The sequence below is a fragment of the Cervus elaphus genome, chromosome 1 (genome assembly GCF_910594005.1).
Source record: "Cervus elaphus chromosome 1, mCerEla1.1, whole genome shotgun sequence".
Lineage (NCBI taxonomy): Eukaryota > Metazoa > Chordata > Mammalia > Artiodactyla > Cervidae > Cervus > Cervus elaphus.
Window position 1 is genome coordinate 86,987,349 of NC_057815.1, and position 16,519 is coordinate 87,003,867.

The following is a 16,519-nucleotide window of genomic DNA, read 5'->3' on the forward strand; positions in this document are numbered from 1 at the left end:
CTCTGGGCTTTCTATTCTGTTCCATTGATCTATATTTCTGTCTTTGTGCCAGTACCATACTCTCTTGATGACTGTGGCTTTGTAGTAGAGTCTGAAGTCAGGCAGGTTGATTCCTCCAGTTCCATTCTTCTTTCTCAAGATTACTTTGGCTACTCGAGGTTTTTTGTATTTCCATACAAATTGTGAAATTCTTTGGTCTAGTTCTGTGAAAAATACCGTTGGTAGCTTGATAGGGATTGCATTGAATCTATAGATTGCTTTGGGTAGAATAGCCATTTTGATGATATTGATTCTTCCAATCCATGAACACGGTATGTTTGTCCATCTGTTTGTGGAGGACCTTGTTTTAGTACTTGTTGTTTGTGTTATAATTTGTCTTTTTACCTAGCTGTCTTCCCTACCAGATTATGAACTGTTTGAGGAGAAGGAATTTGTCTTTGCGTCTTTAACCCTATTCTTGGCTTATAGTTTATGCTCAGGAAATGTTGACTGAATGAATGAGCACCAAAAATCATACTGATGGAATGATTGCCGAGCTCCTAATACTGTTGTTTTGGCAGACGAGAATATGAATTGGAATGAGCTAGTTTTTTGTGTTTGCTTTCAACTATTGTTCCTAGTTTCCCTGATAGCTCAGTTGGTAAAGAATCCGCCTACAATGCAGGAGACCCCGGTTCAATTCCTGGGTCAGGAAGATCCCCTTGAGAAGGGATAGGCTACCCACTCCAGTATTCTTGGGCTTCCCTGGTAGCTCAGCTGGTAAAGAATCTGCCCACAATGCGGGAGACCTGGGTTCGATCCCTGGGTTGGGAAGATCCCCTGGAGAAGGGAAAGGCTACCCACTCCAGTATTCTGGCCTGGAGAATTCCATGGATTGTATAGTCCATGGGGTCACAAAGAGTCAGACACGACTGAGTGACTTCTACTTTCACCATCCCTGGAGCTCTGTGTTGAGCCCTGGGCTAAGTGCTCACGTGCATAATCTGGAGGTAGGTACTGTCAGGCTCTGCATTTTACAGGTGAGGAAACTAAGAGTCACAGAAGAGGCTTTCCACACCACAGTAAATGGCAGCATCCAGATTCACACTGTCTGTTAAATATCCTAACCCTACACTTCTTCAGAATACTTAGAACGATAAGATTGTGGATGAGTATTTTAAATGAATGAACTAAGTTGGAAACCATTTCAGAGCTTTGATGTCACTCATTTGAATGTACATTAGCTGTTCACACCCATGCACAGAGAACAGAAAGAACACAATTTGCGCTTAGTCATTTTTAAACATGTTTTTGTTGAGTCGCACCAAGCACTGTGCTAAATGCTGGGTGTTAATAGCAGTTACGACTCTGGTTTTCATGAAGCTTTCAAGATAGCTAAAATATAATGAATAGGACAGAAAAGAGAAAATTATGAAAATAAAAACAGTGTATTTGGAGAGGAAGAAGAATCCAGGTAAATCAGGACCCCAGAGCATGCTGAGGTAAAGGAAGAGAGGAAGAAGGGATTCATTTAAAATCCTAGTGGCTGGAAGATACCTCATGATGACTTAGCCACCTCTCACCCCGCTTTTGAGACCTGCAGAAAGTGAATCCCGGGGAAATTCCTATTCCCATAAGACCGTCTGTTGGTTTCCTTTGTCGAATGTTTGTATGTGTCAGGTACTTTACATTTATTACCTTGTTACTGTTATTAACATCTAGATTGTTAAGAAATAAGTAAGACGTTAATAATTTAATTATTGTGTTAAGTAACACTACCTAGAAAAGAGTTTCCCTCATGGCTCAGTGGTAAAGAATCTGCCTGCAGTCTAGAAGACCCGGGTTCGATTCCTGGGTCTGGAATAGCCCTTGGAGAAGGGAATGGCTACCCACTCCAGTATTCTTGCCTGGGAAATCCCATGGACAGAGGAGCCTGGTGTCCATGGCGTCACAAAGAGTATGACACAACTGAACGACTAACACTTGTACTTGTACCTAGAAAAGTTGTAGTTTTACCATGAGCTTGTAGATTCAGCAACTGAGGTGCAAGAGATGTTAAGTGCTTTGCCCAGGTCACACAGCTGGTAAGCGAAGAACCTGGGTTCTGATTAAGGACATGTGATTCTAAAACTGACCTCAAATGTGCTGACTCACTTTTTTGAAGTCATTTGCATCAGTGTTGGTGGCATATCCTACAGTAAAGTGTCAAGCTTGTAACAGTAAATTCATGCTCAGCAGTTTCTGTGTTGTCTCCGTGTTCATCTCAATGTCTGTGTTTCATGGGAAACTGTTGGCAAGATTTCAGAGCTTGTTACGCTCCTTTATGTGCCCTGTCTCCCTCAATATGTTGCCGTTTCTGCTTCTCCAGTATTCAAGCCCTGTTTGGCATGCAAGTGAGCGGTGTGGAAAAATTGAGAGCCGAGACAAGTTACTGTCCATTTCCTACCCACCCTTCGTCTCCTCCCGCATCCCATAACCATCCACTTCCCAAAGGGAGCTGGCATACGGGATGAGACAGGATCTATTGTCTTGCCAGAGACTTCGTTTCTTCTCCTGGCAGCGCTGTGAAACCAGAGCTGTGATGCCTTTTGGGGGGTTTAAATTCCAAGGGATTCATTTTCTGAAACCACGCTTTGCATCTCTCAGGGAATTTTTCCCCTCCTTTGAATGTCATAGAGGCATGCAAGTGTGCTGGCGTTCCCCACTTCTGAAGAACAGACCTCATTTTGTTGGAGGTTTAATAGTTTTTCCTCCTGTGTTAGAGGTGTATTTACCTTTTTAAATTTATGTGCTCCCTTTGTGTCAGTGTTATGTATTTGGTATGTTTTTATTCCGTGTACCCTCTGAAATCATAGTGTTTAGGTGGTCTCTTACTTATTGGCCCAGATTTGATCATCAAGAATCAAGAAAACCTTCAGCATTTCTGTCTCAGAGAAGAGCTAGAAGTTATAAGCTCTGGAGTTTCCCCACAGTTCCAGTTTCCAGAGTCTGTAAATGGTGATGCTTACCTCAACCTGGGGAAGGGCCGTGAAACTCCACATCCTGGTGTTCTGGAGTCAGACAGCCTGGGCTTTCCCGCTCTGTCACGTCTAGGTTATGTGACCATGAACATCATTCACTGTTTCTTCTTTCCTTTCTGGACTGGTAAAGCAGATGATCAGACATCATTCACTATTTCTAATCCCACAGTTTCATTATCCGTAAAATGAGAGTGGTAGCCATCTATTTTGGGGTTGTCATGAGGCTCAAATGAGATAATATATGTAAAGCACAGCGCCTCACAGTAAAGTGAAAGTTGCTCAGTCGTGTCCAACTCTTTGCGACCCCATGGACCATACGGTCCATGGAATTCTCCAGGCCAGGATACTGGAGTAGGTAGCCTTTCCCTCCTCCTGGGGATCCTCCTAACCCAGGGATCAAACCCAGGTCTCCCACATTTCAGGCAGATTCTTTACCAGCTGAGCCACAAGGGAAGCCCAAGAATACTGGAGTGGATAGCCTATCCCTTCTCCAGCGGATCTTCCTGACCCAGGAATCGAACCGGTGTCTCCTGCATTGGAGGCAGATTCTTTACCAGCTGAACTATCAGGGAAACCAAAGTACTTAGCAAATCTTGACTATTTTGATGTCACGTATTAAATTATTTTACATCTTTAAAAACTTTTTTTTCTTTTCCATTTAAAATGGTAATTTTCAAGCACATGAGTTTTGTATTGGGAGGGGTTGATGAGTGGGCTGGGTTGGTGAGGGCAGAGAGACCACGAACCTCGGGGATTAACTGTGACTTAACACACAGGGCTACTTCCTGACTTCCGTTTCCATACAAGTCAGGAAACTGTGACGAATAAGATAGGAGTAGAAAATGAAAAGGTGTTCCTGCAAAGGTGATCAGATGCAGGGTAGAAACACCAAGATCCAGGCATCTTCCTAAGACCACGGCTTAATGCCCAAGTGTGATATTGTGGAAACAAAAAGTCAGCCTTAGGAAAACAGTCCTTCCTGTTGTGTCTGTTGGTTGTGAAATCTTAATTATGGCCTGTTGTGGACATTTTGGCATTAATATCCTGATGACATTAGGACTCCAGGAATCCCATTCAGTCTCCTTGAGTTCCCATCCATGTGTATTCCATGTGTTTGTGTGCATTTCCTGTCCCACACTGTTACATCTGGCAGACAGCTGTTGTCATATACGTGGTGATGGGTGTCCATCAGTGATATGGATGAGGTTGATGGGGGAAACCTTGGAACTCCCAGAGTATGAAAAGACTAAAGAGTGTGAGCAGCCAGAAAAACAGGCCATTTCATATTCAGCCTCCTCCTGGTGAAGCTGAAGTTACGTCCTGAAGTTAAGCTTTTCATGTAAAAGCATATGAATGTAATTCATGCCACTGAATTGTACACTTAAAGATGTTTGAAATGGCAGATTTCATGTTATATTTTACCAGTTTTTAAAATTTAACAATGTAATATACCAAAACCCATTGTGTACCTTAAATGGGTGCATTGTTTACTACATGAATTATTGGGCTTCCCTCGTGGCTCAGCTGGTAAAGAATCTGCCTGCAATACGGAAGGCATCAACCCCTGGGTTGGGAAGATCCCCTGGAGAAGGGAAAGGTTACCCACTCCAGTATCCTGGCCTGGAGAATTCTATGGACTATATAGTCCATGGGGTCGCAAAGAGTTGGACACGACTGAGCAACTAAACCACCACCCCTCTGCTTCTTCTGTTGTCTCTGTTTTCTCTGACTTCTTGTTTTTCTTTTTGTTTTCTATTGTTCATGCTGAAGATGTTCTTGAAATGTCTGATTCTAGGATCTGTGGAAGCTCTAAAAAGTTGATCAAAAGTTTTTTGTTTAAGAGAAGCTTGTTACCTAGAGGGCTTCGCTGTAAGGTGGTGGGTCCTCGCTGTAGGGTGGTGGGGCCTCGCTGTGGGGTGGTGGGGCCTCGCTGTGGGGTGGTGGGGCCTCACAGTGGGGTGGTGGGGCCTCGCTGTGAGGTGGTGGGTCCTCGCTGTAGGGTGGTGGGGCCTCGCTGTGGGGTGGTGGGGCCTCGCTGTAGGGTGATGGGGCTTCGCTGTCAGGTCATGGAGTGGCAAGTAACCACATGGCTGCTAATGTTTGGGTCGCTAGAGGGGGAAGAAGCTGTAGACCTCATCGTTCAAAATACAGGCTCTAACTGCATTTCCCTCTTTTCGGTACCTATGTTTCCATTTCTAGAGCTTTAGTTTTCTCAGAGAATCAATCTCCCTTCTGTGGCTTGGGTAAGGAAGAAGAGTAGTTTTCTGGTTGAGTGGGCAGGTGATGGGAACGCTTATGCCCCGAGTCTGTCACTGCTCCTTACACATACTTTAACTATGTTCACCCTCCCCCTCTTACCTCATGAGGTCCCAGCAAGCACAATCCCTGGGCCATCGTGTAGCTAACAGCTGGGACTTGCTTGCCCTGTTGCCCCGCCACCCCTTTTATAGCACTTGGGTTGCAACTCTCACCCTCTGCCCTGTCACCACTTCTCCAGCCCTTTTCAGTCTTTTCAGAAGCATGTTGATGCTGCTCATCAGCTGCTGTCTCTGTTCCCATTTCATTGTCTGGGTAGATTTATATTTTATATTTATTAATTGCCGTTTTAGTGGGTTTGGGGAGGGAATGGAGATAAATGCGTGTGTTTAAATCTGTCATGTTTAACTAGACATCTCCTCTTAGCTGCAGAAATTCTCTGCTCCTTTTTTTAAGGGTATCAGGGCCAAGCTCAGTTAAAGAACATCAGTGCAGATTTTGAGGTGGGGAAGACTTTGGACAGTTGCCTCTTGGATTGGTCCTAGTAAGAGCGATCGAGTCTCCCTCGTTCAGGTTTATTGGTGACGCTGAGAAAGAGATCAGCACCATTGTTACTAGATCCTTCTCTGACCCGCATGAATCTGTTCTCTTGCAGAAGTGGGGCAGTGTGAGCAACCCTCTCTTCCTCCCCCTCATCCCCCCGCAATCTCAAGGTTTCACGGCCATCGTCCTCACCTACGACCGAGTGGAGAGCCTCTTCCGGGTCATCACTGAAGTGTCCAAGGTGCCCAGCCTCTCCAAGTTACTGGTCGTCTGGAACAATCAGAATAAAAACCCTCCTGAAGGTAAGAAGAGTGGCGAGACAGCGTGTCTGGAAAGGCCCGGTTTGGACGTTCGTGTTCATCTCAATGGGATCAAGTTTTTTTGGATAGACAAATGATTTGCACCCTTTGTCTTAAATGAACTTTCCTGCTTTGTCAACAGCAACGCCATTCCTGAGGCAGCGTGACCCTGGTTTTCTCAGTCATCTTGTTCTTGTTCTAGGGTGGCCCGTTTAAGCCCACGGCATGCTCTGTAGCCGCAAGTGTTTGAGGGCTTAGGAATCAATAGGATCAAAGGCCATCAGCCTTGGGAAAACAGATCTTAGCTTCCCTCAGCCCTCTCAGCTGATTTGTTTACATGAAAAGTCAGTTTAAAAGGCATTAGTTTTCTCCTTCCTTATCTCGGCTCTGATACCGTGCTCTTCTTCAAAAAGGACGGCCTCACCTCTGATGGGCAAAGTCAGCAAAGCGCGCCCTCCCAGGCTTGAATCAGCTCCTTAAAGTGAGCCCTCGCTGGAAGTTCCCACCAGCTCATCCTTAATCACTCTGTCCCTCGCCTTGGCCAGCCCTATAATCTGCTGACTGGCAGCTCGGGGTGAGCCTGTTTGATTCATTGGATTTGTTTTTAATTCAAGACGCATAATGTACGTTCCACCTGCATTTCGTTTCTCATTCAGTCCGTCTATTATGGATCCTAATCCCAGAGACTTCAAAGCCCCTGCCCTTTATAGCCTATTAAAGCCAGGAAGTTTCTGATGGATTAGAGCAAGGAATGAGTTTGAAGTTTGTAATGTGCACCACTATCACCGATAAGGTCTAGTTTATTGCCTGACAGTAGTATCTGCACTTTTTATGGCTGTTCCCGTTTAATTGGTTATCCTGAAGTCGGGATAGTCAACCTTGGAAACCCCAGCAGTAGATCCATAGTCTAGGCTGGGAGAAGAATGTACTTCTGTCTGTGAGGCAAATCAGGATTTAAATGCCCTCTTGAGACTTTAAAAATTTTTTCCTTGGTGGGACTTTTGTTCTCTGCATCAATACTTGCTTTTTAGATTCAGGGAGCCACAGTTTAGTAAACAAAGTAGCTATTTTACATGAAAGCCCATAGTATGCCCTGAAGCTCACTGTGTTTATTATTGTTGTTATTATTATCATGCTTTTGTGCCGACATTCTTGGATTTTTGTTTTGTTTGTTTGACTCTCAATAAGGGGGACAGAAAGGGGTAGAAGAAAAAAGAGGATGTTGGCATCTTCTCAGAGGGAGAGAGGACGAGACTGACGGGAAGGGGAAGGAGGAGGAGGCTGAGGGGACTGAAAGGGACAGCAGGGAGGGTCATCAGAAGCCCAGGTCCACCCAGAGTGAGGTGGATCGGAGGCACTGCATTGCTGATCCGTGTCTTCATTCATAAAGGGATGGGTTGTATTTCAGAAGGAAGGCTGCGTGTCCCTTGTTGGAGCTGGGACAGCTGTGTGTCATATCTGCAGTCTCCCCCCTGCACGCCAAGGCCACCAGCTTCCAGAGCAGGAGCCTCCCGGCTGCGCCCCACCCACCAGACAGGCAGTGCTGGTGCTAAATGCAGAGGAGACTTCTCCTTAGAAACCCGGGTTAGCCACTTTGGGCATAAGGTGACTTATTTAATGTGGCTTTGAGACACTTCTTTAGGGCCAGTATCACTGCAAACTGTGAGAAAAGAGAAATCGTTTTCTTCCTTCTTGGTCTAAGGTGCTTGCCTACATTGCTGTCACTAAAAGCAATAGGACAAACGTAGGTTCTGGAGTTGGGTGTTCAGTTTTAATTTTTGGTACATGCTACCAAAGTGTAGTGCTGAATGTCATGACCAAGAGTGTAGTTTATTTTTGAAATATTTTGGCTCTAGAGAGGAAAGAACCCTCAGCTGATGAGACCCAAACTTTGACACATTCAGGGGCTGGACCAGCTTTTTTTCTAACAGTGGTTTTTAGGTCAGGGCTCTGGCTCTGACGTTGTGGTTGTTTGGGAGAGAACATGAACCATGTTTAATCTTCTGTAGGGTGTTTGTTCAGTTGGTAAATGGGGCTGTCAGCTCTGGCCCTCTTGCCAGCAAAGGCATCTGATTTTTCATGTACGGCATTAGTAACATATATATTTTTTAAAAGACAAGTCCAAGGCTTTGAAATATTAGAGGCAAAAGTGATGTTTTTCGCTTTCTCTACATTTACTAAAATAAATATTGTGGTTAACATGTCTGCTGCTGGGAGGATTAGTGTAGGCAGAAATCCCTCCCCTCCAGTTTTTTTTTTTTTTTCACTCTCCCAACCAAATAGTATTTTCTTTTCGGTTACATTTAAGTCTAAATTGCTGGGTTTGAAGTTTAAGTAAATACTTAGACTAGGCAATAGAAATTTCCAGTGAGCTTTCGTCACGTTGGTTTTGAGCTCTGTCAGACGAAAAGGCAAGCCACTGCCCTCCTCCGACCCCAGCTTTTCAGTTTCCCGGCTTGATGGATATGGAGGTTGTTAGGCTTGGCCCCTGGCCTCAGCCTGAAGGAAGCTGTTCCATCGTACATTTCAGATAGGTTTAATTCAGCCTTCTGTTTTAACTGATTTCAGTTTTTAAATTTAAATTGATCTCAGGGAACTCCCCTGTGGCCACCCAGCTTCGGATTGCTACTTCCACAGTTCTTAATAGGCAGGATGGGATTGGCTGAGCATTTCAGAGTGGTCCGTCAGGATGGAGGCAATCGAGAAGCAGAATCAGGAGCGCCCTTCCTTCAAGCTGAATTCTGGGACTGTGGGGAGTGAGGATCTAGGGACCTTCTGTTCCCCAGGCTGGTTGAGGACTTCTGGAGGAAGCCTGAGATTTGTACAGAGATAACCGGATGGTTGATTTTGTGCATCTGTGGTTGTGTGTGACAGTGATCCCCAGGATGGACTTGGGGTCATCGTCAGACAATCTGAACGTTTCGTAGTACCTTTGCCAAGTTGGAGAGTTCTCCTTGCTCACATGGTTTCTGGCATCCAACTTGGAGAAAACTGTTAATCAATACACATTTTAAAAAAATCCTTAGCACAAGGAGTTCTTTTTCTCCTTCAAGTTGGACTAAAGCTCAAAACTGTAAAGTTATCAGGTCAGTTGGCTCAGCTGTTTGTTTTTCATAAGCTTGGCAATGTTTTTGAGAAATCTTATTTTTCAGACTACTTTGTGTGAATGGAAGGTGACATTTCTGTTTGGCCAGCTACAGATTTGCAGGATGAGACACAAGCCACAATTCATGCAGCTCCATTTATAATTTAAAGGAGTAAGGAAAAAGACCCCATTTGGGCCAAGCGGTGGTGTGAGGACCCGCAGGTCTCTGCTGTGGTACTGTCTCCTCCTGCACCCTAGGGAGCCACCCCACATTCTTCTGTCTGCACCTCTCCAAAATGTCAGAGGCAAAGTGAGGTTTGTGAGACTTCACAAGAACCCATTTGTGAAGATGCCTGGGTAAGGAAGATCTCCTGCAGGAAGAAAATATCAACCTAGTCCCACATTCTTTCCTGAAAAATCTCATGGACAGAGGAGCCTGGCGGGCTACAGTCCAAAGGACTGCAAAGAGTCGGACACGACTGAACCGCTACGCACAGCAGTGAAAATGAGAATGATACAGTGTTGTTATAACATGTATTATGTACCTTTTATATCCAAGGAATGGGAACTGTGCTAAGTGCTTTACACGTATTATCTCCAGTGCTTATAACAAACCTGTGAAGACGCTGATGTTATCCCCATTTACAAAAGTGAAACTCAGATTAACTGAGTAATTTCCCCTAGGGCTTCCTGGTGGCTCAAACAGTAAAGAATCCACCTGCAATGCAAAGACCCAGGCTCAATCTCTGGGTTCAGAAGATCCCCTGGAGAAGTGCATGGCAACCGACTCCAGTAGTCTTGCCTAGAGAATTCCATGGACAGAGGAGCCTGGTGGTCTACAGCCCATAGCGTCACATGGAGTTGGACACGACTCAATGACTAACACACACACATCAAAGATCTGCAGAAATGAACACAGGTCTCTCTGGATCCAAAGCTCATGCTCTGTGCCCTGAGCCCCACTGTATCCATTCGGATTGCTGTTTAGCAGCAAGGAAATCATGCTTTGTCAGATCTCTGATTTGAGATCATGCAGATCAACCAGGTTCTTATCAGGGACTCGAAGAGAGGCAGAAAAATAAACCTTATTCTTTTGAAAATATTAATGGAAAGAAAAATACAAGTCTTCTGTTCTTTCTCACCTATGTTTTTCTTTCCTACCTTGTATTCCTGTCCTATTTTTTTTTTTCAAACTGTATCGAAATCCTATATCAGAATTATCTGCTTTAAGGCAGGGAGTAATTATAATGCTTCTTTGGCTAGCCACCTTCTTGTTCCCATGTTCCACAGAAGGGGGATACAAAAGCCCAAGAAAGTTGGGTCCCCTCCTTAGAGGCCTGTTCTATTTGAAACTGTGAAAACAAGAAACTGGGAGTTCTACTTGGAGTCCTTCCTTGTGGTCACGATGGTTCATAGGGAGCTGGACCGTTGAGATGGAGACTTCTTTTACCAAAGCTGCCTTTGACTCTCCAGGTTCAGCTCAGAACAGGAAAAGGTAATCACCTTTCCAAGAAAGCCACAATTCATTCAACATTTCCATCTGTGCCCATTTGGCTGTCCTCACTTGCTAAAACTTCCCTATCAAAGACCTTATCGAGGAAGGTTGTTTACAGACGTTGTCTTGAGTAATTTTCTGGCTACACATAGGCAAAGAATTGGAAAACTCTCTGTTGAACGTGTTGTGCACACTCGCTGGGTGAGAGTCCCTCTCATCCAGGGTAGAGGAACGTCTACACGTCTTGCAAGCAGCTAACCTATTTTCTAGCCTCTTTCTGTATTGCAGAAAGAGGGGCTGTTTGTTGCCTTGTGAAATTTCCTTGGCAAGAGTTCCATGTTTCTTTGTTCCATTGGCAAGTTAGGTTTTTTCAGTTCTAGAGGATGAATGGCAGGGTTTCTGTTGGGCTTAAAGTGGACTTTGAAGATAAAAGCTGAGGACATACCACTAGATTGTCAGAGTAATGTATGAGATCTAACATGTGCCACTTTGCCACCACTCCTTAGGGTTCAAAAACATCCTTGGTCTGTAAATAGGCACAGACTTGCAAGGGAAAGCACAGCTCACATTCGGTGGGAGTCTGCCACATGCTGGGCACTGCGCTGCTGAACGCGTTCCTGTTCCTCCTCACACCTTGCCACAGGTGGAGATGGTGTTACTGTCCCATCTTCATAGTCAGAGAAACAGGTACAAAGTCACTGATTTGTTCAAGATCACATGGCTGATAAGGAATGCAGGCACCTGAGATTTGAAGCTCTTTCCAAAGACTGATCTCTCTGTGAAATGTTACTGTCCATACAGTCCTCACAGGTATCTTGTTTGGTCCCTGAAGTTAATACATTTCAAGTAGAAGGGCACATAGTGTTGCTGAAGGCATTTCATTTCATTAGAGCATTCTTACCTATTTTGATTCTGAATCAGTTTCCCTGTAACTTTCACCCAGGCATTGGTCATGGTTCTAGCTTCAGAAGCCATAGAGAACAATTCCCCTTTTCATCTGACAACCCTTCTGATAGCCCTAGTGTGTTAGTCAAGATCCAGGAGGGAGACAGAAACCACACAGCAACTTGAACAGGAAACGTTCAAGTATTAACTCGGAACTGTTAACTAGGACTAGGAGATTGGTGACTTAAGGGTGAAAAGAGCTCCCAGGATTATAGGAAATCATCTTGGGGATTGAGAGCACCTCCCCAGGCTTGGTCTAGGATTCAGACCCACTGCATGGTGAGGCTGCTCAGGTGCCACAGGCTAAGACTAGCAAACAGGAAACCAGCAGCCCCTTTGGATACCCATGGAATTCAACAGGAGGCCATCCGGGGGTGTTATTGGACTCAGTGGGGTACTGGCGAGGGCTTCAGTTCACTCGGAACCACCTGAGGGCAGAACCTCAGCTGAGTTGCTGCTGAAGGTATCACAGAACTTGCCAGGAAACTGCCTGCAGAGGAGCTGCCAGACTCCTTAGGGAGCCTGTTGGGGTGTCTGTAGAACCTGCTAGGAATCCTCCCTTGGGGGTGCCACTTAACGTGCTGGAGAGGGGTGCTGCTCCCTGCCTGCTGCTCAGGTACCAAAGGAGCAATTAAAAAGGCACCCCTGAACCAGGAAGCAAAGCCCCTTACTTCCCAGCGTCCCTCCAGCGCCCTTTACTAATAAGGCTTAATGTCGTGTCAGCGGGCAAAGGGGAAATGGTGATGGGGTCGGCTGCCATATCACCCACAGGGCAGTGAAGGGTGAATTTGAAGCTGAGACGCAGTGCGTGACAACTGGCATACTCAGTTTAAAGAGATCCTGGATTCAGGTACCTGTACTATCCTCATCAGCTCCTCATGTCTCCCAGTTTGTTGGTACTTCTGTTGTAAGCGTTTGTGTGCTGGTCGCTCAGTTGTGTCTGACTCTTTGCAACCCCACAGACTAGTCCTCCAGGCTCCTCTGTCCATGGAATTCCCCAGGCAAGAATGCCGGAGTGGGTTGCCATTCCCTTCTCCAGGGAATCTTCCCGATCCAGGGATTGAACCCTGGTGTCCTGCATTGCAGGCAGATTCTTTATCATCTGAGCCATGCTGGACAGCTCTATTGCAGTACCCAAATCTAAACACAAGGTCTCCTACAGAGGTTCTCAAAGTGCAGTCCAGGAACTGCTGAGCATCCCTGAGGTCCTTTCACAGGGCTGGTGAGGTTGAAATTCTTTCTGTGAGAATGCTGAGTCACCCTGCTTTCCCACGCTTATATTTTTCACATGTGCATAGTGGGGTTTTCCAGGGCCTGCCCGACATGGGATGACATCACCACTCTACTGGCTGATGGAGTGTGTGCTCGTGTGTCTTGGGGTTTTAGAGTTTCCTTGGTTTTCATTCAGAATATAATAAATTGTGTGTGTGTGTGTGTGTCCCACATAAATAAAATCTCTTTGGGGATCTCAACAGTTTTTAAGGGCACAAAGGAATCCCGACACCAAAAAATTTGAGAACCACTGATCTAAAGATAACCACTGATCTAGTTAGAGCTATAACTTCCTTCACTTTTAGGTATTACAATTTATTCATGTTTTCTAAGGATTTGGATTTATGACAGGGATTTCTTTTATTTAACTGGAAGAGCGAACGGGAAGCAGAGAAGAATAAGGATGATTGTTTTTGTTCCAGATCCAGAGAAACATGACATTTTCAAGCTGCAATAAATGGTGCAGGTCCTATTTGGTCTTTGATGCTAAACAGACTTAGATTCAAATACCAGCTGTATCATTTAGCCCTAACCCCAGCCGATGTACTTAACCTCTCTGAGCTTTGTGAATCCTACTTTGTAAATAATTTCTGCTCCATAGAGTTGTCAGGAGGATGAATGACAGTGCAGCTATAAAATAAAGTATCTGGCATATACTGGTTGCTTAATGAAGGTTCCCTCCTGTCTCTCCACTTATTCTTACCCTGAGAAGGGACCTGCCTAAGAACCCCATGGGTAATGCAGAACTCAGGTCTCCAGTCTCTTAGTCCTGTGCCTATCCATTTATTCTGAAGATATTTTTTGATTATGTCATTCTGGACCAGGTTGATCATTGATTAAAAGGCACTGACCCATTGGATCATTTCCTTGGTCTCCAGTCCTTTCCCAAGCATGCTTTTTTTGGAGTTGAACACATTTTTAGGCCCTAAGCTTTTTCAGGCTCTGAAAGTGTTAGTCGCTCAGTTGTGTCTGACTTTTTGTGACCCCATGGTCTATAGCCTGTTAGGCTCCTTTGTCCATGGAATTCTCCAGTCAAGAATACTGGAATGGGTAGCCATTCCCTTCTCCAGGGGATCTTTCCGACCCAGGGATTGAACCTGGGTCTCCTGCATTGCAGGAAAACTCTTTACAATCTGAGCCACCAGGTGTTTTAGGCTCTCGGCTTACTTAGAACTTAAGGAATATCTTCTTCATATATATATGTGTGTGTGTGTGTATATATATATATATATATAAAGGAATATCTTCCTTTATTACAGGGCCTCTCACTTTCACAGGCCTCTTCCAAGAACCTAGGAGCACCCCAACACTGTTTTACCTGGACATATTGTAAATTATGCAGAAGTAAGATATTTTATCTGATGTCTCTTAGGGCAAGCTTTTTTCCTCCTGATTTTCCCTCTGTCACACTTCTCCTTCTCTATGGTGACTTTGGAGTGGCCACAGGCATTTTGGGGCTTCAATTCTCACAAAGCTAGACTATCCCACAATTATGTGTTGGGCTTCTGGAAGCAATATGATACCTTTTCTATTCTCATCTGACAAATGTTGCGTGAAGAACAAACTGCCCTCTGTAAAGAACCCTGAGGTCTGTGGACATGGGTCCTGTACCAAAGAAGTGTTAATTTCATGCTGTGCTAAATGCAGCACTTTAAAATGAGGAACCTGAGGTTGAATTGCTTCAAAGCAGAATGGGAAAAATGGAAGGCGAGGCACACGTTCGTGTGCCTTCAGCATACCAGAAAACCCCTTGTAATCAGACCTGGAAATTTGATATTTACTCTGTAAATTGGTCATGATGAGAAACCAAACCCAGTGAGTCAGGAGAGGGTGGCTGTTGAGGGGTGAGGTGCTAAGTTAGAAAAGCTGAACTCCTTCAGGGCCATGGTTTTGTGAGGGTAGCTTTGGCAGCCTTGGGAGCCGTTGGTGATGGAGATGGGCACTCTCAGTTTCTTTCAGCATGTACGTTTCCCAGAGGGGCTGCAGGCAAGTTTGGGGCTGGGTATACATACCTGGAAGGATTATGCAGAGGCGGTCAGGTGGTCGAGTCCTGGTGTTCAAACCTTGGACCTGAGAAGGAGGCAGGCAGAGCCCATGCCTCCTCCTGGCCTGTCCCTGTGACCTTCATCAAGTCGTTTGGCCCCCCTCTACCTCTCAGTTGTGAGTTGGAGTCTGTTTGTGGATTCTGGTTAGGACAACATTAAGCATCAGTAGTGTTGTAAGGATATAGAGAGAAGAGAGATATTTATAATATATATTCATCTTTAAGAATGTCCTCCTATAGTTGTGCACATGGTTTTTTTTTTTCCATAATCTTATTTATTTATTTTTGGCTGTGCTGGGTCTCCATTGCTGTACGGCCTTTTTCTCCAGTTGTGGAGAGCGGGGGCTCCTCTCTAGCTGCAGTGCGAGGGCTTCTCCTTCCAGCGGCTTCTCTTGTTTACGCGCGTGGGCCCTAGGGCACACAGGAGTTCAGTAGTTGCAGCACATGGGCTCAGTAGTTGGGGCTCCTGGGCTCTAGAGCCCCAGCTCAGTAGTTGTGGCACATGGGCTTAGTTGCTCTGTGGCCTGTGGGATCTTCCTGGATCAGGGACTGAACCCACATCTCCTGCGTTGGCAGGCTGATTCTTGACCACTGAGCCACCAGGGAAGCCCCGTACCTGTGGATTTCATGAGAGTCACAGCTTTGAGTTGATTCTTCTGTCTTATTTGTGAGACACGGCTTTCACCAGTTTATCTTTTCAAAGAAGTTAGAAGAGTCATAAATACCTTGTTTTGTTTTTTTCCTTTTTACAGATTCTCTGTGGCCCAAAATCCGGGTTCCGTTAAAAGTTGTGAGAACGGCTGAAAACAAGTTGAGTAACCGCTTCTTCCCTTACGATGAAATCGAGACAGAGGCCGTCCTGGCTATTGATGATGATATCATCATGCTGACCTCTGATGAGCTGCAGTTCGGTTATGAGGTAAGGAGGTCTCAAACAGTACATTTACATGTTTAATATTTATTGCCCATTATTGCTTGTCTTTCCTAATACAGAGGGTTATATTTCATTCTCTGTCTTTCCTAATACAGAGGGTTATATTTCATTCTCTGAAGTTGTGATTTCTAGTAGCACCCAAAAACTGCTTGGGAGTGTGGGTCACAAAGCTGTTCTTTAGAGCTTTGGGGAAACCCTATTCCAAAATGACAATTGTGCTGTCTGCCAATTTGGGGAACTCCCAAGGAGAGTCCCAGGGGGCGTTTTCAAAAGAGCATCTATGAGATTTAACAAGCCCCCTTTACTGATGTCTCCATGAAGAGCACTGCGCAGACTCAAGCAGCTGGGCACAGCCACAATAAAAACATCAGTAAGTGAAGAAGCTGGCGACACTGACAAACAGAAAGCAGACCCCATTGATGGCTTGCTTTCTGAGTTTTAAGTGCAGAGGCCGGCTGCCTGTCTTTGGGGAGAAGCATTCTCTATCACCGTTCATTCAGTGAGGCTGATGGATTAGGCTGGGTTCAAGGGTTAAGTATGGAGACCAGTAAAGGTCTCCCCAGGGGAAAGTGCCAGAGCCGAGGCCTGGTGAAAAGCACTAGGAATTGATGCGTCCTGTCAGGGAGGATGTCCGCGAGATGCCTGAT

At 45.2% G+C, this 16,519-nt stretch overlaps 1 protein-coding gene across 5 annotated transcripts in view; it reads left to right on the top strand.

The window, feature by feature from the left end:
- Nucleotides 1–16,519, top strand: part of EXT2 (exostosin glycosyltransferase 2) — a 139,106-nt gene that overhangs the window by 82,495 nt on the left and 40,092 nt on the right. For all 5 annotated transcript variants that reach the window (XM_043909952.1, XM_043909922.1, XM_043909932.1 and 2 more), the window contains 2 exons: nt 5,911–6,100; nt 15,691–15,857. In XM_043909952.1, coding sequence (XP_043765887.1) covers nt 5,911–6,100; nt 15,691–15,857 — 357 coding nt within the window. The remainder of the gene's footprint in view (nt 1–5,910; nt 6,101–15,690; nt 15,858–16,519) is intronic.